At 33.8% G+C, this 26718-nt stretch overlaps 1 protein-coding gene across 32 annotated transcripts in view; it reads right to left on the reverse strand.

Moving 5' to 3' along the window:
• The window catches only part of LOC472247 (eyes shut homolog), a 559821-nt gene that overhangs the window by 102494 nt on the left and 430609 nt on the right, over nucleotides 1-26718 (reverse strand). For 24 of the 32 annotated variants that reach the window (XM_054685989.2, XM_054685979.2, XM_054685995.2 and 21 more), the window contains one exon: nucleotides 19317-19706. In XM_054685989.2, coding sequence (XP_054541964.1) covers nucleotides 19437-19706 — 270 coding nt within the window. In that variant the 3' untranslated portion in view covers nucleotides 19317-19436. Of the gene's footprint in view, nucleotides 1-6709; nucleotides 6818-16319; nucleotides 16975-19316; nucleotides 19707-26718 lie in introns of those variants that run through there. The other 8 variants (XM_054685997.2, XM_054685998.2, XM_016955749.4 and 5 more) reach the window with 3 other exon arrangements.

Below are 26718 nucleotides of genomic sequence, written 5' to 3' on the forward strand. Positions count from 1 at the left end.
AAATAATATTTCCAGTATCCAGAAGTCTTCTGATGTCTCCTCCCCATCACTACTCCCTTCTTCCTCCCCAATGTAACTGTTACGCTCATTCTAACACTGGAGTTCAGTTGTGTCTCTTTTCCAACTTTCTATAAATGAAATCATCTGTATAAATCTTGCATCTGGCTTCTTTTGCTCCATATTATGTTTGTGAAATTCATCTATATTATTGAATATAATAACTGTGGTTCATTCAGTATTACTGCTTCATAGTATTCCACTTTATGAATTTATCACAATATATTGTTTCTAGCTTTTCATTTTTATAAATCATGTTGCTCTGGGCATTCTTGGAAATATTTTTGGTTAGCATGATCCCCTTTCTGTTGAATATACACTTTGGAGTGCAATATCTGTGTCATAGGTATGTACATGTTCAACTTTAGTAGATAATGTAAGCAGTTTTCCTAAATCATTGTCCCAATTTAACTCCCACCAGCAATATAAGAGACATCCTATTGCTACATATCCATGTCAGCAGTTAGGATTATCTCTCTTCTTTATTTTAGTTATTCTCCTTGGTAAATAGTAGTAGTATCTCATTGAGGTTTTAATTTGCATTTCTCTGACTACAAATAAGATTGAAAATATGCAGATATCCTTTTCCTGAAGTGTCCACTCAAGTATTTCCTTCTTTTCTCTATTGCATTATTTATCTAGTTATAGTTAATTTGTAAAAGTTTAAAAATTATTTATCTGGATGCAAGTCTTTTGTTAGTTATGTGTGTGGCAAATATCTTTCCTCACTCTGTGGCTTGTTTTTGTAGTCTCTAAATGGTGTTTGTGTTGAAAAGAAGTTTTTAATTTTAACATCCAATGTATCCATCTTTTCTTATGAACAGTCATTTTTGGTCCCAATTTATCAAATCCTTACCTGTCCTAAAGTCTTGAAGGTATTATCTGCGTTATAGTCTTAGATTATCTTCTAATTGCTTTATTATTTTCTCTTTCACACTTTTCACAGTTAAATCTACAATCACCCAGAATGGATTTTCATGTGTGGTGGGTGGTAAGGGTCATTTCTTTTTTAAATCGTCAACTTTTTAAAAAAATTATTGTTATACTTTAAGTTCTGGGATGTATGTGTAGAACATACAGGTTTGTTACATAGGTATACAAGTGCCACGGTGGTTTGCTGCACCCATCAACCCATCATCCACATTAGGTATTTCTCCTGATGCTATCCCTCTCCTAGCCCCTCTCCCCCTGGCAGGCCCCAGTGTGTGATGTTCCCCTCCCTGTGTCATGTGTTCTCATTGTTCAACTCCCACTTATGAGTGAGAACGTGCAGTGTTTGGTTTTCCGTTCCTGTATTAGTCTGCTAAGAATGATGGTTTCCAGCTTCATCCACGTCCCTGCAAAGGACACGAACTCATCCTTCGTTGTGGCTGCATAGTATTCCAAGTTGCATATGTGCCACATTTTCTTTATCCAGTCTATCACCGATGGGCACTTGGGTTGGTTCCAAGTCTTTGCTATTGTGAACAGTGCTGCAATAAACATACATGTGCATGTGTCTTGAATTGACCCAGCATCATTTGTTGAAAAGACTATATTCTGTGTGGATTTCAATTTGAAAATTTTATATAATAAATATTGTATCTATATTTATAACTATGATTTCTCTTTATGTTTGTAAGGCTTAGCAATTAGGATATGCTATCAATTTATCATTTTAAGGCTGATTTTGTCTTTTTTTAAATGTCAAAGTATTTATTTTACCTCAATTGTTGGAAGAACTCATTGGTTGGAGCAGCTAAACCTAGATCTTTGTGGAGAGATAATGGAAAAAATCTGTAATAGGTGTTTGATTTTCTACTTAAATCTATTCACTGATTACTAATTTGCTCAGTTTATTTTCTGGAGTCAATTTTTAGTCATTTATATTTCTCCAGAAAATTATACATTTAAAGGCATGTTTTATTTTTACTAATATAAAGCTACATTTAATATTCTGTTAAATGTGTGAACAATTCTTGTAAATACTGTTTTTCATTTGTAGTTTTGGTATGATTTTTGTTTTCCTATTGTTACGGTCTGTATATTTTATAAAATGAATGTCTTTGATTCTGTTATCTATTGCTGTGAAACAAATTACTCCAACACTTAGTGGCTTAAAACAACAAACATTTAGTATCTCATGCAATTTCTGAGGCAAGGAAATCTAGGGGCAGCTTGGCTGGTTCAACATCTCTCACAAAGTCACAGTCAAGCTTTTCTTCCTGGGCTGCCATTGTCTCAAGGCTTGGCTGGGGCTGGAGAATCCACTGCTAAGCTCACTCACTTGGATACCGACAGAGCTCGATTCCTTGCTAGCTCTTGGCTGGAGGCTACATTTTCTTTCTTTCTTTCTTTGAGACAGAGTCTCCCTCTGTTGCCCAGGCTGGAGGGCAGTGGTGCGATCTCGGCTCACCGCAACCTCCTCCTCCGGGGTTCAAGCAATTCTCCTGCCTCAGCCTCCCGAGTAGCTGGGATGACAGGCGCCCGCCACCACGCCCAGCTAATTGTTTGTATTTTCAGTAGAGACGGGATTTCACCATGTTAGCCAGGATGGTCTTGATTTCCTGACCTCATGATCCGCCCACCTCGGCCTCCCAAAGTGCTGGGATTACATGCGTGAGCCACCGCGCCCGGCTGGAGGCTCCATTTTTTTTTTTTTTTTTACCCTGCAGTCCTCTCCATAGAACTGTTCACAATATGGCAACTTGCTTTTCACTCCTTTCCCCTTCTCACTCCTCTTTTCCAGCAATAGATCAGAGAGAGAGAGAGAGACAAAGACACAAAGAGACAGAGAGAACAAGAGAGCTCAACGTGGAAATTATACTCTTTCAAAGTCTAATCTTAGAAATGACTTACCATCACTTCCACATCTGCTATTGTTCAAACAGACTAACCCTGGTATAGTGCGTGTGGGAGGAGACTTCACAAGAGTGTGGGTACTCGGAGGCAGGCAGGGTCATTGAGGGTCATCTTGGAGGCTGGTCACCACTGATCCTGGTTATATACATATTTTATATATATATTATATATATTTTATATATTATATGTATTACATATATTTTGTATATATAATTTATATGTAATATAATATATATAAAAGATATATAATTTATATATATAATATATATGTATTTTTTAAGACAGAGTCTCATTCCATCACCCAGGCTGGAGTGCAGGGGCACGATCTCGGCTCATTGCAGCCTCCGCCTCCTGGGTTCAAGCGATTCTCCTTCCTTAGCCACTGAAGTAGCTGGGACAACAGGCATGTGCCACCATGCCTGGCTATTTTTTGAATCTTTAGTAGAGATGGGGTTTCACCATGTTGGCCAGGCTGGTCTCAAACTCCTGAGCTCAAGGGATCCACCCGCCTTGGCCTGCGAAAGTGCTGGGATTACCGTCGTGAGCCACTGCGCCCAGCCTGGTAATAGTTTTGTTGTGAATTCTATTTTTTTCTGATATTAATATTATTTTCTACTTTTGATTTGTGTATTTACATATATATATGTTTACATGATTTTTATCTTTATATTTTTAAACTTTTAAAATGTCACTATTTGGCTGGGTGTGGTGTCTCAGGCCTGTAATCCCAGCACTTTGAGAGGCCAAGGCAGGTGGATCACTTGAGGTCAGGAGTTCGAGACCAAACTGGCCAACATGGCAAAACCCCGTCTCTACTAAAAATGCAAAAAAACAAACAAAAAAACAAACAAAAAAAACCAAAAAAACAATTAGGGCATCGTGGCACATGCCTGTAATCCCAGCTACTTGGGAGGCGGAGGCAGGAGAATCTCTTTAACCCAGGAAGCGGAGGTTGTGGTGAGCCAAGATCACATCACCACACTCCAGCCTGGGCAACAGAGTGAGTCTCCATCTCAAAATATATACATATATATATATATTTTTTTAATTAAAATGCCACTCTATTTTAGCAAATCATGGGTTTTGTTCATTGAATCTGAAAGTCTTCAGTTTTCCATAGAAGATCCGAAAACATTTAAATGTACTGTCCTGATACTTGGCCTTACTTCTTATTCCTCTTATTTTCAAAAACATTGTTGAATTATATTTGTGTCTTTATTAAGATGATGTCCAAACAGGAGTTTAAAATTTCTTCTGTATAATCATGGAACATTCTCTGAACTGGCACATTGTAGACACTCAATAAGTATTTGTTGAATCAGTGATACAGATAGATGGATGGTTGGTTGAAAGAGGAATGATGCCGCTTTGCTAGGGGAGGTGAGTGTAGGACTCCCTCCCTCAAAGTAGTCTGTTAAACAGGGAAGTGGCTGCTTGGTTATCTGAACAAGTATTCACTCCATATTTTGAGCTAGACATAATCATTGAAAGAGAGCTAGAATGCCTTCCTATTGACTTCCTGGTCTGCTGGGAATTTTTGCTTCCTTCTCCCCCAGCCATCCAATTTTTCAAGAAAAATTTTCTGTTTGCCAGCTTATTTCCCCAACTCCCCTACTCTTTTGCCTTTCCTACCCTCTAAAGAGAGTCTAGGTCTCACAGGTGATTTTTGTAGCTCTGTGATGCCTAATAATAGAACAGAAAAGGAGATGGGGAAGAACTGACAGAAAGACTAAAGAAAGGAATTAACTAGCGAGTGTAAGTGGAGCTGCCTAAGGATGCAATGCAGGGGAAAAAAAAAAAACACACACACACACACACACACAAAATGGATGTGGACTACATGCTGAAGGGACTCAAGTCAAGAGGGAGAATTTGGGCTGCGAGTCAGCCAATGAGAGATTCCAAAAGGAATAGAAAGTGCTGAGAAGACAAAAGCACATGTAGCCTGATAAGGGCATGGTGACCAGGAGCTCAGGTCCCTCAGAAATGAGTGTCTAGTTCATGCCATCAGGTAAGCTACTAAGACTAGCAGAGCTGCAGCCTGATATAGGAGGAATCCAGACGGATAATGGAGGAAGGAGATGATGAGTATCAGTTGCAGCCCTGGGACTGGTGCAGAAGCAGGGGTGGAGTTCCTCCTATTAACTTCCCCTATTGTAGATTTCACTGGGAAGAGATGCCTCTTGGTACAGTGGAGGAACTGCTCCTTGAATGTATTCAAGTGGCACATTTGGCTCCTTGAAGTGGATCCAAGTGGCACATGGGATAGATGGTGGTAGAAACAGAGATGTGCATCTCAGAAGGACATGTTGTCCTTCTGCCAGTTATAGTTCTGCCAGTAGATAGCCTCTAGGGCTCAGCCCCTTCAGGGATTCTTTTAGCTGCAGAGGTGCAGCTTAAACAGGTGGCCTTAAGGTGGCCCTTAACAAGTGGCCTTAAACAGGTGGCCTGAAAAAGGTGGCCTTAGCTAAGGCCACCACCCCCATCCCCTCAAAGGTTGGCATGCAGTGACTGATGGAGGGCCATGTTCACCCTAAGTGAGGCAACTCCAGCAGGCACCTACAGCTTCCTGTGGAGTTGGCTAAGGCAATCAGGTCTGCATCACAACCTGACTTCTCCCTCTGCTCAATTGTTTTCCCCTTCTTTTCACAGCTGTTGGTCCCAAGGGATACCCTAGAAATATACTAAACGCTAAACATTGTTTCAGGTCTGCTGTTGGACAACTCAACCCATGGCAGTGCTCTGTAAGACTACGGAGATTTTGTGGGATTAAAACTAGTAGAGAGTATGAAAGCCTTTTTTTTTTTTTTTTTTTTTTTTTTTTTTGGCAGATGCAGTATTCTGAGAAATGGATTAACATGATTTAAAATGGTGGCCAAGAAATATGATTCTTCTTGTTTCATTGGATGGCCTGGAAGTGTAAGACGGTAAAATATAAAACAGACTGGGAATTTGTTTCAGGAGTCTAAGAGTAAATCCACAGGCTAAAAGAGGGTTGCATTTGGAGGGAAAAAATGTACTTGCTATTTTTCAAAAAAGAGTTGGAAAGATTTGGTGTCAACCTGGATGTGAGGATGAAGACAAGCCAGCTAGAATAAATATTGATTCCAAGATTGAGGGCAGAGGTTTCTGGGAGTGTCACGGATGGGAACAGACAAAATGGAAAGAGACTTAATGAAGAAGATAATATCCTCAAGTTTTGACATCTCTAATTTAAAATGTCAACAAGCTATTTAAGAGGAAGTTTCTTTGTGTTGGGAGCCACCTTAGTTGTCCAGCCATATTAAGGGGCTGCAATACAGTCATGAAGGCTATAACCAGCACTATGGTATCACGCCCAGTCTAAAATGAGGCTGAGCTCTGGCCAATGTGGGGCTGCATGTGCCAGGAAGAAGGGGTGCCTTTTCTGACTGGCACAAAGATGTTGTGTGAGCTGGTAGGGGGCCTGGCCATTGCCTCAAAATCAGTGAGAGAGACAATGTGATGCCTGGTGAAATGCACAAATTTGGTTTAGATTAGAGATGGAAAGTTAGTGAAGGAGAAAAGGCTTTAGTAAGTTAGATTTCTTTAGGGTCAGAGAATAGGCAAGTCACTTAAACCTTCTGAATCTCATTTTCCTTATTTGTGTGGCAGGATGCTTTTCTTTTCTCCACTCCCTCACAGCTTCCTCGTACCAAGATATGATAACTGAATGAGATATTTGGCAAGGCAGAGAAAAGAGATGGAGATGCTTAGCCCAATTAATGTGCTACACTTATGCCAAGAAGGGATTCTATGCTTACCTAGCAGATAATTTACCCTGAAACTGGACTAGGCAGGTCACCTTTTTCTTCATTTTATTCTTGCATATGCAGGATCTAATTATCCAGACGTATCCACAGAGAGAGGAACCAGATGAAATGCGGAAAGCACGGTTCACCTTCAAGAGAAAGAAGTAGGACTCTGGGGTTTTAAGCCGAGGCATGAAATGTACCGATTAATAGCGTCATTTTGTAACCACAGGTCTCAGGAGTTTTGGGAAGGTTAGTATGAGCTTGTCAGCATTGCTTATTAATAACAGTGAGATTGCTGCTTTGCACCTGATCTCAGTCAGACCGCAGAGGCTCAGCCACTGGGGCTGGTTATGCAGCAGGAATATATCCATGCGACCAGCAGGGTGTAAGAAGTCCAGGCCAGGACGGGCGCAGTGGCTTATGCCTGTAATCCCAGCACTTTGGGAGACCAAGGTGGGTGGATCACAAAGTCAAGAGATCGAGACCATCCTGGCCAACATGGTGAAATCCCGTCTCTACTAAAAATACAAAACTTAGCTGGGCCTGGGGGTGCGCGCCTGTAGTCCCAGCTACTCAGGAGGCTGAGGCAGGAGAATCACTTGAATCCAGGAGGCAGAGGTTGCAAGTGAGCCAAGATTGTGCCACTGCACTCCAGCCCAGGTGAGAGAGCAAGAATCCGTCTCAAAAAAAAAAAAAATAAATAAAAGAAAGAAAAAAGTCCAGGCCAGACTCCATCTCAGGCTCACTGGTTCCAATGTGTTCCATCCATACCTCAGTGGCTCTTGATTTAGGGAAAAAAGCACATCCTGCTATTTAATTTGCAAAAATTAAATAACTACTTGATGTGTCTTTTGTGCAGATAATACCCACAAAATATTAATTTTTGCCCTTTTTCCCTTATAATTTTAACATACTTATTTTCTTTACTTGTCTCATGTTTTCTTTCAGAGATTCTAACTCTCTTTGCTAAATGGATATAGGAATAAATACTCTTAAAATACATTTTTTATTGTATTGATGTGGAAAATGTAGAAAAGCACAAAGGGATTTTTTAAAACTCTGCAATATCATCCACCAGTCATAATCATTATTAAGATGTTTTCACAGATATTCCCAGCTTTTATTTTATAAATAAGACTCTCATGAGTCACTTATCCCTCACTTGTCTAACTATTTTCTACTTTTTGACGCACTAAGATTCTAAAATGAACCATAAAAGCTGGCACATATTTATAGTAATCAGTTTTCTTATTTAAGAGGATGAGATAGATGAGTGTAAATAATCTTGCTATACACAAAATTGTTTCTGCTACTCTGAAGACAAGGTGTTCTTACATCTCAGTCTTTGAGCATATATGTAATAAAGTTTTGCATAAGGTTGCAGACTTTGTCTTTAATACAAAGGAAAACAACAGGTATAGCCTTCATATAAATTATCTCATTTAATCCATACCGTGATTTTATGAGATTGGTATTGTTACCTTCATGTTACTGATGAGGGACCTGAGCCAGGAGAGGCAAAATATCTCAGTCAAAGTAGCCCAACTGCTAAATGATTCTGCCTTTGAAAAATCACCTGCCATTGACACCTTTGTCACCGTCACCTCCATCTCTGTCTGAGCCACCATGATCTTTTTTGACCTATTGCAAAATCTATTTAACTGCTACCTCTACCTTGGCCCCTGTATAGTGACCAAAGTGAGCCTTTCAAAAACATAAAGCAGATCATGTCATTCCTCTGCTTAAACCTTTCACTGGCATATCCCTCAGGGTAAAATCCAGAGCATTAGTAGGGCTTCTAAGGTTCTATATAATCTATTCCCCACTCCCTCACTTTCCCAGTCACTCTGGTCTCACCTCTCCCTCTTGCTTCCTGAACTCAGTGCTGCCATTCTCCACACAGCTTGACATGTTCCTACCTCAGGGCCTTTACACCTGCTCTGTCTCCTTTGCCAGAAATCTATCACTTTATTCCCATCTCTGATTAAATGTCACTGCTCCTTCAAACCCTTGCCTGGCTACGCTATATAAAATAGCCCCTTTCCCAACTTTCTTTATCAATTACCCCGATTCATTGTTTTTCCCATGGTATTTGTTACCACCTGGCTTTTATTTGTTTATTTCTTCATTTGTTTATTTTCTGTCTTCTCCTGCAAGAATGTTACTGTATGAGAGTGGGGACTTTGTTTTATTTGTTCTATTTCCAGGTCCAAAACAGAGCCTGGGCCCACTAAGGAAAATTTGTTAATGAATGACAGAAAGGAAGGAGCCAGATTTCCCGTTCACATCTTCACCCTAAGTCCAGGCTATTTCCTCTAGGCATTCTGAATACCAGAGCCACTTGAAGGAAGGAACATACAGCGAAACACCGGTGATATTGTAAACCTTCCTTGCAACCCTCTTCGCTTGCCTTGCTGAGATTAGGAAGATTGGAATGAGTCAAAGCCAGAGTCCTTCCTCGGAAGGTCACTCTAGCATTTGCTCTTCTCCACTGTCAGGAAAGAAGAGAAAGCATAGAGAAAATGGTACCTATAACAGTGAATTCACAAGAAAGAGGACACGAGACCATTTGATTGTACATAAGTAACCTGGACTTTGGATCAGAGGACCCTGGCTCTGCTGTGTGACTTGGAAAAACATTTTAAAAACCTTTCTAAGGTTGTTTTTATCATTTTTAAAATGAAATTAATGATCCTTCCTTTGGTCATGAGAGTCAGGTTCTCTAAAAAGCCAAAGGAACTGTTTCCTCACAAAGTGTCAGAGAGATTTTTGAAAGAGCTAGATACTGTATCTCTGGGATTAAAGTGACAAAGCATGGCCTTTAAGAGATCAGAAGTAAAAGATATTTTAGCACAGTGGATTGTCAGTCTGCATTAGCAGGTGGTGGAAGAGCTTTCGGCAGACATGCCCCTATAACTTCAGTTAGTGGCAGCACCATTGGCACAGGTACACCCCCAGGCAGCTGGCCCTGGTAACAAGGTGGCAGCAAGGGGAATTCACATTTAGAGGCAATGAAGGCAGCTGTCGCCACCATCATAAACTTCTCCTCCTCCTCCCTTACTCTTCCTCATAATTCTCCTTTCTCCCTCTTCTCCCCTCCTCCTCTCCCTTCTTCATCCTCCTCATCCTTCTTCATCTAGCTGTGATATTTTTTTGTCCTGGATTTAGGTTGTACTGGTGAGGATAGAGACAGCAAATCAATAATAATATTTTAAATAAATTTTTAAGCACATATACAACAAACGCTGCATTTGATACATACACTGTCTCATTTCATCATTATTTAATCTCCCTTAAGGTAGGTATAGTAACTCTGCAATGGAGTTGAGAGAAATGAGGCATAGGAGGGAGAATGACTTGCTTAACGTCTCACAATTCATAAGTGATGGCAGGAGGATATGAACTTCTCTTGGAGGTTCAGATTTGAACCTGGAGTCTCTTTGACTCCAGGACACTTGTTCTAAAGTCACTCAGATTCAAAAGGTAGAATCAGATGGCTTAGTGATTGGATGTGTCAGGGACAGGGGACTGTGAGGAGGAGAAGGGGTCTAAAATACTTCCTAGTTTTCTGATTTGGGTGGCCTGTTGAAATGTTAATGGTGCTTTACCCAGGGTAGGGACACTCTGACTCCTAGAAATAGTTCCAGCCTCTAATTAGTGTCGAGATCATTTTTTAGGTTAAAAATGAGCTTTGGGCTAGAGTTACAGGAATTCTTATTTCAATCTTTCACTTGGTTTTGCCTGTAATAGACTGGCTAAACTGTAAGAGGCCTCCTATTAATTTTAAACTGTCTTGAACTCAAAATAGTCAAAGTATTAAGCTAATGAAAGAGCAGTGTTCTTGTTGTTGAGTAATCTACTTATTTATTCTATAGCTTCCTCTCCCATGCTCTTTGTTCCCTTTGATCATAATTTTAATGGGTTTTGGAAAAAATAGAAACCCATGTACTACATTGGCTATATTTAACAGGAGTACCTATAAAATATCATTTTGTCTAATGTACTGTAAATATTTTTTTCCAGATGCTTGAATGTTTTTGGAGTTTATACCTTTATAAATTATACATTTTTATATAACACCTGTATCTGTTTTTCCTTTAATTGCTTCTCAATCTTGTGTCACATTTAGAAAAGCCTCCCCATTTTAAGATATACAAATATTCACTCTCATTGTCTTTTAGAAAGCGATAGATTTATTTCATAAATTAATTATCTGATAAATTTTTAAATGGTGTAATTTTTTTCTACCATTGATTAGAAATGCTATGTATATTAAAATAAATTCATATAGATAAGTACATATATTTATATATAAGATATACATATGCATATGACTCATATATATGAGTCAGTGTCCCCCTCAGTAGAATGTTTGATTTAACACCCCAGAACATATTTTAATACCTTGTTTTAATATCTTTTCTCATACTCCTATAGTTTTTCTTTCTTTCAACTTTTATCCTTTTTATATACACAGTAAAACAAAAAATTTATTTTTGTTTTATATGAGACCATATAGAATTTATATATGAATTTAGAGTTACCATATCTAAAACATTGAGCCTTTCTACCCAAGAACATGCTATGCAATTGAAAGCATTTAATAATCTTTCATAAATCATTCATTATAATTTTAAGATTTTCTTTTGTTATGCATTTATAACAGTTTATTCCTTGGTGTTTTATCTTTTGGGTTACTATTGTAAATAAAATATTAGTCTTCATTTTATTTTCTAAACGACATTTATCTCTTATTGGAAATCAATACATTTCTTACAAAGATTTGTCAGTAGACCACAAAATAAAATTATTTTATTTCTAATAAGTTTTTTAAATCAATTATTTTGTTTTACTATATTCATAATCATATCTATAAACCACAATAATTGTGTTTCTTCCTATCCAATTTATACTTCCTCATTTTTTGACTTGTTTATATACTTAAATACTTTCAGGAGCCTAAATTAATAGCAGGCATTATTGATTGTAATGCAAAATGCTTTATTACGTCAACATAAAGCTAAATAAAAACTACTTTTTATCTGGTTTAACACTTTCTATCCTAAATTCCACCTTGATATATCAAGTCTGTAGTTCCAGCCTTGTTCTCATTAAGATCTCTCCAGTAAGTTTTTCTGTTGTGTATTTTTGATCCAAGTCAAAGTGTTATAATGAACCTCTTAACCTAGAATTGCTCTTACTTTGATTTTTGAGGTAATTTAATAGATGTTAATAACCCATATGTCTTTTATGTGTTTATAATATTTTTGTTTTCTATTTTGAAATGTGAATTGTGTTTTATTTATTTATTTTGTGGTTTGTGATGTTATTTATTTCTTATAATTTTGAAATATTTGTCTGCTTTTGATCCTCCATTATACTTTTAAAGGTGTATGATCTACTTAGCTTTGTACTTCCTGAAATGGATACACTAAAATCAATGAGACCAATATTTTCTGTTAATAGTGCATTTTTGGTTTTTGTAGCACACACTTTACTTCATACAATGGAATTCATAATGTATCCTACCTACACACCTAATATTAAAAATTAACCAAGATAATTCCCTAACTCTAATATAAAAAGTATAAGAGACCACTAATTTACAAGACCACTATTTCTATACAAAAGATACTAAGGAATGACTGAACTAGAAGATACATTGAAGTGGTTAGCTCTTTGCACTCATACACAGAATTACCATGGGTTTGGTAGCCATAAATAAAGACTGATAATAGTCATTTCCTATTAGACACTCAAGTAGGATGATGTATTTTTTTTCAATATAGTTAAAAAATTCTAAGAAATTTCTGAATGAAAATAATATTTATTGACTTAACATAAAAAATTTATTCCTGATATAGTCAATGATTATTAAAATTGTGTAAAAATATTTCGTGCCAATATGTGACATGAAATTCAGATCTAGGCTTAGATATTCATGTATAGGTTTTATACACACATTAACATATGCTGTGACTTTTAGAAATTGTGCAATCTGTGAAAAACGTTTGCTTTGCCTGAACTGTTCTGTGCATTGAAAGATTTATAACTTTCATCATTCACTACCCATATCCTAAAATTAAACTGTTCCAGTCAATTATTCTGAATATTGACAATGACTCTAGAAATTCCCAAGATGCCTCTAGAAGACAAAATACTCTCCCTGAAAATCACTGAGCTGAAATAAATTTCTCCAATTTACAAAAGCACTCATCACTTTTCACCCAACCATGTACTAGTACGTCTAGCATTTTGTCATCATAATTAATAAATTCAAATAAATTGTAATATATATGTGTACATTGATATTGAGTACTAAGAGAAATGGCTATCAGATTGAAAGCTTTTCAGTGAGTACATCAATTTTGCTAAAATATCAATTTTGATGAAAATTATAGTAACCTATAAATGTTATTGATATCTTGAAAATATGTAAATCTAAAGAAATTTTCTTTGAGAAATCAAATTGGACTAAAATAATTTATGAATGTATTGCTAACTGTATTAAATATATACATTTTAAAATATAAATGGGAAACAAGTGAATAATATGATAAAAAGTAAAAAGCAGAAGTCTACTAGGTAAAATTATATAAGTTAAAAATATGATCTAATGTGAAAATATTATAATTATTAGTTTTTTATCATTTATGTTTTTAATGAAAAAAATTCTAGGAATAGAAAAACTAAAATGTATTCCTTTACACATTATCCTGAATCCTAAAGTTATGACCCAAATACCTTATAAACTGTGGATGCTCAATTACTGTTGCATTAATATGGTCAACAAATGCATTTTAAACTTGAACAAGCTATGCTTAAGACAAAGGTCACCTTTTAAAGATTCTGCATAAAAGGCTGCATGAAACTCCAAGTCTTAGAAAATAATTTGAAAAGCAATGCTAAAAGGTTATACCTATAAAAACGATTTAAATATAAATTTAAATAAAAATCTGGCTTAGGTAGTATAAAACTATATAACATGCGCAAATCATTTTATTCTTTGAGATATGAAATTGAAGTATGAAAAGTCATAAAACCTGAAGCTATAATACGGTCAAACTTTAATTTTAAATATATAACTTATGTATTTGGGAAAAATATGTGAGAGATAATTGTGTATAGATGAGTTAAATTTCAACCCATATGAAACTTGAAACTTTATTATTCAAAAATGCTTCATTTAATGAAGTTTGTTATAATAATTTTGGTATGTGTATGGGTAATACAATGATATGTACTCTAGAATTGCTTAAATGAATGATTTCTATATCATTTTACTATAAGGATTTAAGAACCAAGATTATTTGGTTTTCTAGAGCATAATAAAGAGAGAAAATATATCAGTGTATGTAAGTGCCTTAGACAAAAAGATTTAGACACTTGATCTAGTGGTTTCAAGACTGGCCCCAACCCAAAAATACATTCAATATGACACTTTCATATGCAGTTCAATATCTTTTTTGCTTTAAAGGTAAAAATATACCCACATAAAACTTTTACTTGAAGGCAGAAAAGTTTGCATAGTATAGCCAAAATAAATAAATAAACCTAAAACCAACTATTCAACTTGTTAATAAAATCACAGACATCACGGCAGAAATTACAATAGTCTTAGAATAAATAATTATTAGACTTTTGGGATCAGAAATAATTTAAGAAAATCCTGGTCAAATTATACTATACTTTTGTGCCAAATTCACATAAAGCTCTATTTTTACAAGCCTCCTGACTCTACAGAAATAGTTTTTGAAACTTCACCTGATTTTCTTATGGACTTTTAGATTCTACACTTTGAAACAGAACTCTTACTTATAACTGAAAATTATGTTTTGGATATATTTAACATTACACAGAAAATGTGAATCTCCTAAAATAGCCTGTAAAGGAAACAGGTTAAATTTAAAACTTCCAGAAAGAAAGCCAGAAGACACACTGCTATAATCAAGCAACTTGTATGTTCAGAAAGTGAAAAAAATAATTACTTTAGTACTTTAAAAATGTGTTCACTTTCTAAATGAAACAGAAGAACCATGAGATGTGTTCTGAAGAGTATATAATCTTACCTATGTATAGTACATTACCTGGGGACAGGTATCATGTCTCATTGTCATAACATTTTGAAAAATATCTTCCAGTTAGAGGAGATTCAATAAATAATAAATGTATGAATGAATATATTTCATTCTGTTATGATATTTCTGGTAGCAAGTAGGGATTGGTGACTTAGACATAAATTTGAGGCTTCAAAAACAGGTGGGAGTCATGAACACTTCACAGTCTGGGCATGGTATTAAGAAATTAACATCCCAGACTTAGCAAATCTTTCCTGGTCTTAAGTAACAATATGGCTGGTATGATTTAGTCTTTGGCTCATTCAACATTTTATAAACTCCCAGAAAAATTTTTTGAAGATTTCAGGGCAAAAAAATGTGGTAATATGCAGACCTGTTTGAAATACATCATTTATATGATGAATTTTAATCTGCACCCATTTAAAATACACTTTAAAAGAAAATGTTTATACGTTATTCATTAACTTTGTGTCTGTTAACATCATCAACATTATTAGTGTCTATCATTATAATACTATCATTATTTTGCCTTATAAATTGAGTTTCATTGAAAAATTTCTCCATCCCGAAATCACAAAGATATTTTTCTACATTTCTTTCATTTATATCGTCATTTTACCTTAAACTTTTAGATCCCTATACACATTTAGAGTCTACTTCTATATAAGGTATAAGGTTGTAATCCAGTTTCATTTAAGGTCTCATTATGAGCCATTTCCTCAATACCATTTACTAAAGAACCCTGTATGTTCAAATGAAATTATAGCCAAATTTCTCATATATTGAATTCCCGTATATACTCGGGTTGTTGTCAGAGCTCTCTGTTGACCCATTATTATTTTTTTTCCTTTAAAGGCACCCATATGTGTTATGTAGTCTGTCATGTCATATGGTTCATGAGATCCCACCCCATTAGTCTTCCTTTTCAAAGATGACTTCATAATTTAGAAAATATTATTCATAAATATATATAACATGATCATTAGTTTCTAAAATAACTTGCAATATTTTTACTATTGCATTAAATGTGTGAATTAATTTGGGAAGAATTAATATTTTAGCTAATTTAAGGCCTAATATTTAACTCCATGCATTATATTTCCATTTATTCAGTGTATATATAATTTTCTCTTTTTCATTGAGCTTAGTGGTATATAGAGTGTCTTTTTAATGGAGAATTAGAGCATCTTTTTTTTTAATTCTAAAGATTTTGCATATCTTTTGACATTATAACAGGTGGTATCACACATATAATTTCTAGATATTGCAACTGATATAGAGAAACTTAATTTTATATAAAATACTGGTATCTGCAACATTTGTTGGGCTCCATTGTTAGTATTAATTATGAGACAATATCAAGAACTCATTAAAGTGTTGATAAATTACAAAAATTTTGTAATTTATCCAAGGTTCTCTGGATATCAAAAAATAATGGCAAACAAAAGAGAATCACAAAATCAGAAAAAAGGAAATAACATCACAAAACGAAGGATAATTTTCTTAATAAATAAAAAAGCTTCTGAAAATCGTTTCATTAAACAAGTATTTGTTGAGCACTATTCTATGTGTCTTTTGTGGCTTACTACTTTTCCTTATCAAAATGTTTTCAATGTTTATTCGTATTGAAGCACATATCAGTAATTCATCTTTGTCTATTGCTGAATAACATTTCATTGTATGGATATAACAAATTTTATATATCCATTCATCAGTTGATGGTCATTTGGGTTGTTTCAACTTTTTGACTCTTTCGAACAAAACTGTAAACATTCACATATAAATTTTTGTAAGAACATATATTTTCAATTTTTTGAGTATATACTAGAAGTAGAATTGCTGGGTGTAAAGTGTTATCTCATTGTTTTGATTTAAAATTCCAGTCTTTCAGCCTTTCACCGTAAAGTATAATGTTAGTTATGTTTCTTCATTCTTCTTATTTTTTTTTAACTTCTCTTATCAGATTGTGGAAGTTCCCTTTTATTCTTTATTTGTTGAGTGTTTGTTTCATAAAGTGTTGTGAGATTCTGTAATACAATTTTTTTCTCCATCTACATTATCATGCATTTTCTTCTTTATTTATTCTATTGATACATTAAATTACATTAATTGATTTTAAGCCACTAAATCAAACTTATATTCTTACGATAAATCTCACCTGGTCATGCTGTATAAACCTTTCTATATGTTGCTGAATTTGGTGTGGTATCACCGTGTTGAGGATTCTTGTGTGAATTAATTTGGGAAGAATTAATATTTTAGCTAACTTAAGGCCTAATATTTAAGTCTATGCATTATATTTCCATTTATTCAGAGTATATACAATTTTCTCCTTTTCATTGAGCTTAGTGGTATACAGAGGGTTTATAGTGCTATATAGATGGATTGAAAACATAGATTTGCCTATAGTTTTCTTGTGATTGGTCTGGTTGTGCTATTGTTGTAATATTGGCCTCATAAAATGAGTTGGGAAATGTTCTCTTCTCTTCTATTTTTGGAGGAGGTGGTGAATAACTACTCTTAATTTTGCTTTAAATATTTGTTACAATGTCTCAGTGAAGTCATCTAGGCATGAGCATTTCATAGTGTTAATTTTTGTTAGTTTGTTTAATTACTGATTCAATCTTTTTACTTGTTATAGGTTAGATTTCCTATTTCTTCTTGAATCAATTTCAGTAGTTGGTATTTTTCTATTTTATCGAAGTTAACTAATTTTTTTAATTTACAGTTGTTCATAGCATTTCTTTATAATTATTTTTCTTTCTGTAATTTCAGTAATATTTTATATCTTATTCCTGATTTTAGTATATTTGTTAATGTTTAAAACAAATGAAATTTTGTTTTTTGATATTCTTTATTGTTTATCTATATTTTATTTTATTAATTTTACTCTACATTTTATGATTTCCTTCTTTCTACTTATTTTATTTAGGTTTAGTTTCCTCTCTTATCCATTGTGTTGTGGAAGTTTAGGCTATTGAGGTATTTACAGCTATAAATTTTATTCGCAGCACTGCATCACCCACATCCCATGAGTTTTGGTATCCATTTTCAATAATCTCAAAGTCTTTTCTAATTTCTCTTGCAATTTCACTTTGATTCATTGTTTAATAAAGATTGTGTTATTTAACTTCCATGTAATTGTAAATTTATCAAGTTACTTATTGATTTTGATGTTTAATCTCATTCAGTTTTGGTCAGATAATGTCCTTTTTATTATTTCAATTTTTTGAAATATATTACAGCTTGCTTTATAGCATAGCGTAGGATATGATCTATCCTGGAGAGTGTGCCATGTACATTTAAGAAGGTTATTCTGCTGTTGTTGGGTAATGTGTTTTATAGCTATCTACTATTTCTAGATGATTTATAGTGTTGTTTGAATCTCCTATATCTTAGTTGATTTATAGCCAAGTGTTATATCTGCTATTGAAAGTAGAATATTAGAGCCTCTAATTGTTATTGTTGAATTGGCTGTTTCTCCCTTAAATTATTTTTTAGCTTCATTATTTTGAGGCTCTGTTGTTAGTTGTGTATATACATATATATACACACACACATATATGTTTGTAATCACTACCTTTTCTGATAGTTTGACTCTTTTATAATTATAAAATATCTTTCTTTTTCTCTACTAAGTGTTTCATTTTTTCTCTTAATATCTATTTTTTCCCTGATGTTAGTATAGGCACTCCAGTTTTCTTCTTGATGCAGTTTGAATGATATTTTTTTTTATTGCTTTACTTTCAGCTTATTTGTATCTTTGAATCTAAAGTGTCTTCCGTAAACCATATATATATACACACACACGTATACATAAAGTGTATCTTCTATAGATCATATATAGTTGACTAAATCAGAAAACAGCCAGTCTAAACATCTCTAAATTTTGACTGAATTTCTGAAATCACTTTATTTAAATATTTTTGATATATTTGAATTTATGCCTGCCATTTTACTTTTTGTTTTCCACATGTCTTATATCTCTTTTGTACCTGTATTTTTTTTCATTGTAATTATTCTAATACTAGTTTCTTTTATACTAAGTAAATCTCTAGGGCAATATTTTATTTTATTGTATTTATTCTCTCGTGATAGGGTCTCACTCTGTTGCCCAGGCTGGAGTGCAGTGGCACAATCATAGCTCATTGAAACTTCTAACTCCTGGGCTCAAGTGATACTTCTTCCTCAGCCTCCCAAGTAGCTAGGGCTAGGAGTACAGGTGTGCACAACCACACCTGGCTGATTTTTTAAATTTTTTGTAGAGACAAATTATCACTATGTTGCCCAGGCAGGTCTCAAACTCCTGGCCTCAAGCTATTCTCTTGCCCTGGCCTCCCAAAACACTGAGATTACAGGCTTAAGTCACTGTGCCAGACCCTGAGGGCAACATTTTAATTTTGTTAATGCTAATTTTACTAAAGCATATGAGTTTTTGTTTGTTTTGTTGTTGTTTTTTGTAGTTGCTTTGGAGCTAATCGTACACATCTTAACTTAGCAGAGTTTACCACAGATTTATGCTAACTTAATTCTACAATGACATAGAAAAGTTATTTCTATACAGATATATTCCTTCTTCCCTCCTTTTATTGTGCTAGAATTGTTATACATAACATGTATTATGTAACATAATATATAATCACTATATATGTATATGTAAGTGTTTGTTATGGAAATTCCAATCATTTTAATCAACAAAAACATTGTTACCATGAAACAGTTCGATGACTATCAATTTAATTATAACTTTTTGATATGTGATATTATCTGCGCAAATGATACATAAATACCTGGGTCTTTTAATTTCATCTTTACAAATAGCTTCATGTTGACACTCATTTTCTTGATCATCAGTTGTATTTTCCAGATACATGTTGCCAGCCCATCTGAGAAAACATAGATACCGATATTCCTGACTGTCTTCTTCACTCAAACAACTGCATCCATTTGCACAAATCTATAGCAACAAAAGAAGTAAAAATGTTATGAATTCCCATCACTTACTACAATATTACAATTGTGACCTGAGAGATCACGATAGATGCCTCTCTGTCTACTAAGATGAAACCTAGGGTTAAGGAAACAGAAGGTAACTATTGGACAAGGGTTCAAAGCTTGGCTGGCACAGCAATTCCCTAAATTTCTAGAGCTACAAGAAAAACCACACCCTTGCTAAACTCCCTAATAGGAGCTATCAGTCAAATTGTCATTTCATTTCTAACTCTGATTTACAACCAAGGCCACCATAACCCTTATCAGACAGAGAATCGCCTTACAAAACACTTTTCTGATAAGCAATTGTAGGCCTCAAACCAGTTTCAGCCAGTTTATACAGACAGGACATAAACTGTCTTTGTGTCCTATAGTTCACTTTTTTTATGTGAACTGCCAAATTCCACCTCATTTTAAAGCTAAAACCCTGCTTCAAAGAGAACATGGGATGTATGTTACATACATGTTTACTCATTGAACATGTGCTTGCCTGTCCCCCATAAATATGTATTGCTTTCCCCACAAACTTGCTGAATATGTCTGACTCTATTTTGAACACAGACCTTATGAGGCACAAAAATCACCTTGCCCTTTACCACTTCTAGGAGAGCACCCTGGGTCCACATCAGAGATGAAGTTTTCCCAGTTATATTATTTTGCTCTGTTTCCTCAGCCAAATCTCATGTTGAATTGCGATTCTGACTGTTGGAGGTGGGGCCTGATGGGAGATGATTAAATCATGGGGGCAGTTTCCCCCTTGCTGTTCTCCTGATACTGAGTGAGTTCTCCTGAGATCTGGTTGTGTAAAAGTATATAACACCTCTCCCTTTACTCTCTCTCCTGCTGCCATGTGAAGACCATGCTTGCTTCCCCTTCACTTTCTGCCATGATTGTAAGTTTCCTCAGGCCTCCCAGCCATGCCTCCTGTAGAGCCTGTGGAACTGTGTGACAATTAAACCTCTTTTCTTTATAAATCACCGAGTCTCAGGTAGTTCTTTATAGCAGTGTGAGAATTGACTAATACACCCAGTTAGCAAACTGATATCACAAATAAACTCTTCTTTCTACTGTTTAGTCTTTTTGGTAGTCTTTTGGATGACACAATCATTTCAAAGTTTGAATTTCAAGCTTTCATTTATTTGTTGAAATAATATGTTTCTTTAGCGAAGGTTAAAAAAATCAGTTTTGATTTATGTCAAAATCATTTTTAATAGTCAAATTGTTTATACTCAAATTGTGACAGAAATATATATGTATGTGTAAATATATGTATGTATATATGTATTGAATATATGTACATTTATTACACAATTTTTTAAAATTCCATTTTATTTTAACCAAATTTTTATAGACATTATTTAAATACTAACTGATGTGATGGAAATAGCATTGTATTGATAGACAGATCCATGGAAAATCTATTTGTGGTTTTGCGAAATACTTTTATCCTTCAGTGGTTTACTTGTTTTCTCCTTTGAACTGATAGTAAAGCTTTACTGGATTCCTTATTAAAAGTAAATTAAATAATATCTTTCACACATATTTGTTTAATATTTTCATAAAGTTATGATGCTATGTTTTATTGAAAATTATATTTATATTTTTAACAGCTTTAAAAATCTTCCACAGATATGCCCAGTGGATTCACCTGATGGTTAGGTAAACTGTCAGAAGAGAAATGCACTTCTTATGGAGTGCTTAAACACAGGTATATATTTATATATTTACATATACATATATTCCTAATTTCTACAAGTAAATTCAAATGACAATAGAATTTTACTATCTTTAAAATCATTTCTCTGCATATTTTCACATTTTCTTTTTGGTTTTGGTTCTGGTTCATAGCCAACAAGTTATTTTCCATGTGTAGCAACAAAGATTAGGAATTTGGTTTCATGGTCTGATCCTTTATTGATATCTAAATAGATGAATGTTTCATAGAGATTCACTCTCTGTTGAATTAGAATCAAATGAGAATCTGTCTTTTCACTTTTTACATAGAGCTCAAAACAAGTAAGAAAGTCAAATCTACTAGGAAGTAGAATAGTTCTTTGACATGAACAGATAATAAAGTGTTAATTACACTTGCCCCAAGTCTAAAATATTACAATTGAAGCTATAAGTTTTCTCTGTGTCTGTATGTCTATGTGTTTGTAATTCACAAAGGCTTTCATTTCTGTTTGAGTATGTAATGATTTTCTACATCCAGAGGATATTAGTTGTAAAGTTTTTTTTCAATTAAAGGAGCACTTTTATAACTGGCTTACAAATTTAATAAACACTCGTATAAGAAGCAACAAATTCTAGCATTTTATGACAGTACTTTATTTTTCTATCTATCTCTATCTCTATATCAACAGGTAGTTTAGCTTCCTGAGATTTGAGACTATATTGAACATTGTAACTTACTGTGCTTTTCTTTAAAAAAAGAGAATATTCTCTTTTGTTACCTCAGAAAAATTACCAAAGTTAGAAAGTTGACTTGGCTATAAAGCTATATTTTCTAGCTTATAAGCCTTATTCAAAATTTGTTAATTTTTAAAATATTCTTTATGGAAAAATGCCTAATGTATTATTTCTGCACCTTATATATAATTAGAAAATATGAAACACCAAAACTTCAAATTACCCATTGTATTTTTAATAATTATATATCTATATTACAAAATAATACATAATGAAATCTTGAAAGAGAGCAATATTTTAACAAGGAATATTAGTATGGAATTTGGAATAGGACAGACTTACTTCATATAACTATGTGCTTTCCCTTTTATTTTCAAAATAATTATTACTGGGATTTAAGAAAATCTGAAAGAACTAAAGTTGAATAATGAGTTTTTCTCTTGGCTATACCTCAAAAACCACATAACATTTTGTCTAAGGGATGTGATATGAACACCTAAATTATATCTAATGCTCTGGTTGAGATACTTTTATTAAATGGAAAAGATGGTGAATTATTTTATGCTGCAGTTATGTACTATATCTAGGACTAAAAAATAATTTTGGATTTCAACATGATTTCTCATCTGTTCAGGTAGTCTAGACATCTACTAGAATTTTGGTTTTCTATAAAATTTACAGATAAGAAGTCTCTCAGAAAAATTAGCAAGAGAGTAAATTATATCGGTAGACATATAGAAACTTGAATCTGCCTTGTAAAGCAGAGGAAAGATTTCTCAACTTTGTGTATACAGAGAATCAAAGATCTGCTTAAAGGAGTCCATTAATCTTTAAAATTTTTATACCAAAAATTCTATTAAACATTCTATCAAAACATTGCATCAAACGTGTTAACAAACTTTGGACTGAATAGGGGTTGGCAACCCTAACTCCTGTATTTCACAGGTCAACTGTATATATATTATGTACATAAAATATATAATTAATTATTAAACTTTGATTGCACAAAAACCTCAATATTACAAAATACACACAAATTAAATTAGAAGTTTTATTCTAGATATTTTAAAATGTTTACTTGATGAAGGAATGCAATAAAATCATGATTTTGGGCAGTGGAAGATCTTTTCTTCCCAAAGGAAACAGAAGTAAAACAAACGGCTGGAAATTCCCTTTTTGATAATTCATTACTTGTAATGTATATACATAACACAATATTATTACCCCAAAGTCACTTCATCTGTAGAGAAATTAACCTTCCTGAAGGATATTTATAACATACTTACAGAAAATGTTCTGCATAGGTAAATAAACAACTCTAGTTAAATAATGCCAGCTATCATTTCAGGGAATATCGTGTAGTTTTCTAGAAATAATTTTGTCATATCCACATTATATTAGTACATAAGGTCACTTGGCAAAGGACTCTGTGGGAAAAAATTCTGTAAGATCTAATATATGCCCTTTATTTTGCCATTTTGACTCTTGTTATTAAATAGATAAATAAAGTGACTTCAGAGGTGAAAATGACTTTTCTTAATCATGAAAGGTAGAAAGCTGGATCCTTAAAATAATATCTGTCAAGGTAAAAATTGCACCAAAGTTAGATAGGTAATTAAATTTTATTAAAGACTATTGAAATAAGGGAGAGAAACTAAACTCAATTCTCCAAAAATAGGAAGCAGGAGAGATTTTAATTGCGAACTTGAACTAATAAAAAATGACAGCAGTCCTCCCTTATTGTTGGTTTCACTTTCCATGCTTTCAGTTACCACGGTTCAAAAATATGTTAGTGTGGTTTAGTAAGACATCTTGAAAAAGAGAGACCATAGTCACATAACTTTTATTATAGTATACTGTTATAATTGTTCTATTTTTATTAGTAATTGTTGTTAATCTCTTTTTGTGCCTGATTTATAAATTAAACTTCATCATAGGTATGTATGTATAGAAAAAAATACAGTAAATACAGGGTTTGCTACTATTCACAGTTTCAGGCATACACTGGGGTCTTGGAAAGTATCCCTGCAGTTAAGAGGGAAGACTGTTATACTTGATGTCACTGGAGAAGAGTTTGATCAATGAAATGTGTCAAGCAGATTGAGTTATTATTGAGTTTGCAAAGATTTTGCTCTGTGAGTAGGCCTTCTGTAGAGTACACAGGGAAGTAAGAGTACTATTTTCTTTGATGTTTACATTTCAGAGACATGGTTCCAAGGTCCTTGATAAAGACATCCCATGCATCCTTAAACTGGCAAGAGGTTGGAAGAAGATTTACATACATTTCAAAAAGGCAGATAATTTACAACTGCAAAAATTTTAAAGTACATCCTATAAGAAAAAAAGAGTGCAGGGGCCTGTAGGCAATAAGAAACCTGTCTGAAGTTTACTCAAGGTGAGGGAAAGAGGAAGGTTGTTTTGGCTCTATATTTAGCTAACTAAAAGGGAACAGATTTTAAAAATCATATCTGGATGAATTAAAGTTCAAATTTATACTGGATTAAGACCTAGTCATAAATTCTGAAATAAAATAAACTTGGTAAAAACCTTTCACATCCCAAATTTTAGTGCTCCATGGACTCTTCTACTTTGTTTGAAATTCACCTTCCCGTCCCAGTAACTCATAATAATATATAATTTCATAACATTTTTGTAGCAGGGGTGTAGAAAATAAGGTAAACTTATTTGTAATTATGTGTTTCCACTCCAGAAGCATTTGCATTTAAAAGGACCTCACTCAGAGAAGGAACACATTTTAATACAAAAAAAATTAAAACAACACTCTTGGAATTTCTGTCTTTGATGATGAAAACTAAAATAAACCTAATTTCCCATCATATGTTTCAAAATACTGAGAAAAAGCAAGACTAACTTACTATTTACTCTATGAAATACTTGCTTCTGGAACATAAGACTGTGAACCAACTAAAATAAGTTATTTACAAAAACTAACAGTTTGCACATCAAGACTCACTTTAAAGATTCTCAGTATATTGTGCCACCAATTCGAAGCTTTCCTTCATAAACTCTAACCAATCCCCACTAAATACCCTCTACAACTGACTCAAGGCTCTACACCAAATAAATAACTTTCCACAACTTCTCCCATCTGATGCACTACCAAGACTCTACTAAGGTGTTGTTTTCCCTTATTGAAAGAAGTCTAAAATAATTAGTTTTTCTCCATCAGCAGAATAGTCTGGTGGTCTTTTGGAGGGTAAAAAGTGAATAAATCCAAAGTTTCACAAAATCTCATTAAAATGCCCTCACTCTCAAGGCTGGATAGCAACCAGTGCACTACGCTGAGACCACTGGATATTCTCTCCAACTGTGAAAGTGACATAGGTACAGTATCAAGTCTAAACTCCAATATTTTTCATCAACTTCACAAATGTCATGTTTCTGTTGTTTCTTAAGAATAAAAAAAATTCGAATATATATAAATAGGAAAACTCTCCGTCTTCATCACTTTTTCAGGTGAGTCTATAAGAGGAAGCTCAGCTGGGAGAGGAAAGTGTGGGTTCTATAAGTACATCATTCAAGTGTTCTAAATAAGCGATGAGTTGAGATGATCACATCACTCTGGTGTTCCTTTGGGCAACATTTTTATTGTCACCTTTTAAAAAATCTTCTAAACAGTCTTAGTTGATTTGAAATCGATTGATCTTTTGAATTTTCTGGAGACATGATATTGTACAAATGCTTGCTGACATAAGTTTTCACGAGTTCTTCTCAGTCTTTTATACCTGGACACCACACATTCCTCCCCTCATATTGTAAGCCATATACATATCTCTCTAATTGGCATAATTTCTCAAAGGACAATGTGAAATTGCAGTGACCACCCTGGGGAAATTTTGACATGAACAAGATTATTTATTTGACAGATCTAATAGAACAAAAAGGGAAAAATCCTCATGAGGAGATTCTCTGTCCTGTATATCTAATAGAGAGATTACTGTGTATTATACAAAACCTCCTCTTTCATTTTCATGCTTCTGGGATTAAGAAGCACTAGATTTTTAATTATATGGCTCTGTGGAATTGTCAAGTATGTGAGTTGTTTAAACTGTCTATAATAATTTGTTCTTGTGTGTTTGAAAATAGGTTTTTCTTCATTTAAGCATCTCCAATGCTGTGCAGAAGGGAGATAATCAAACTTTGCAATCATAATTTTACATCTACCAGAATCTAGATAAACTTCATTTATTCATTTTTCACTTTTTCTCCTTTTCTGTTTTGCTTAGAAAAAATAGAAATTAATTGATCATAAATATTTTTATAACATTCTATATTGCCATTCTAGGATGATTTTTCAGATAGTCTACATTTTACAATGAAAGGAAACGATTAACTGTGCTTTATTTACATGATTTCTCTTCCCAAATTTTAACAAATCAGGAAAAGCATTCATGTGTATGGGTAATATTGTTAGTCTTTTAGTTGAGAAAAAAATTGGGCTCCACAGAGCTTTGGCTTAATCCTAAAGTTCTGATTTTTCAAAATACATAAATACTGAGGTTTGCTTATTTATATTAGTACATATGTATTTATTTATTCTAAAGAGG

This window comes from Pan troglodytes, chromosome 5 (assembly GCF_028858775.2).
Source record: "Pan troglodytes isolate AG18354 chromosome 5, NHGRI_mPanTro3-v2.0_pri, whole genome shotgun sequence".
Classification (NCBI taxonomy): Eukaryota; Metazoa; Chordata; class Mammalia; order Primates; family Hominidae; genus Pan; species Pan troglodytes.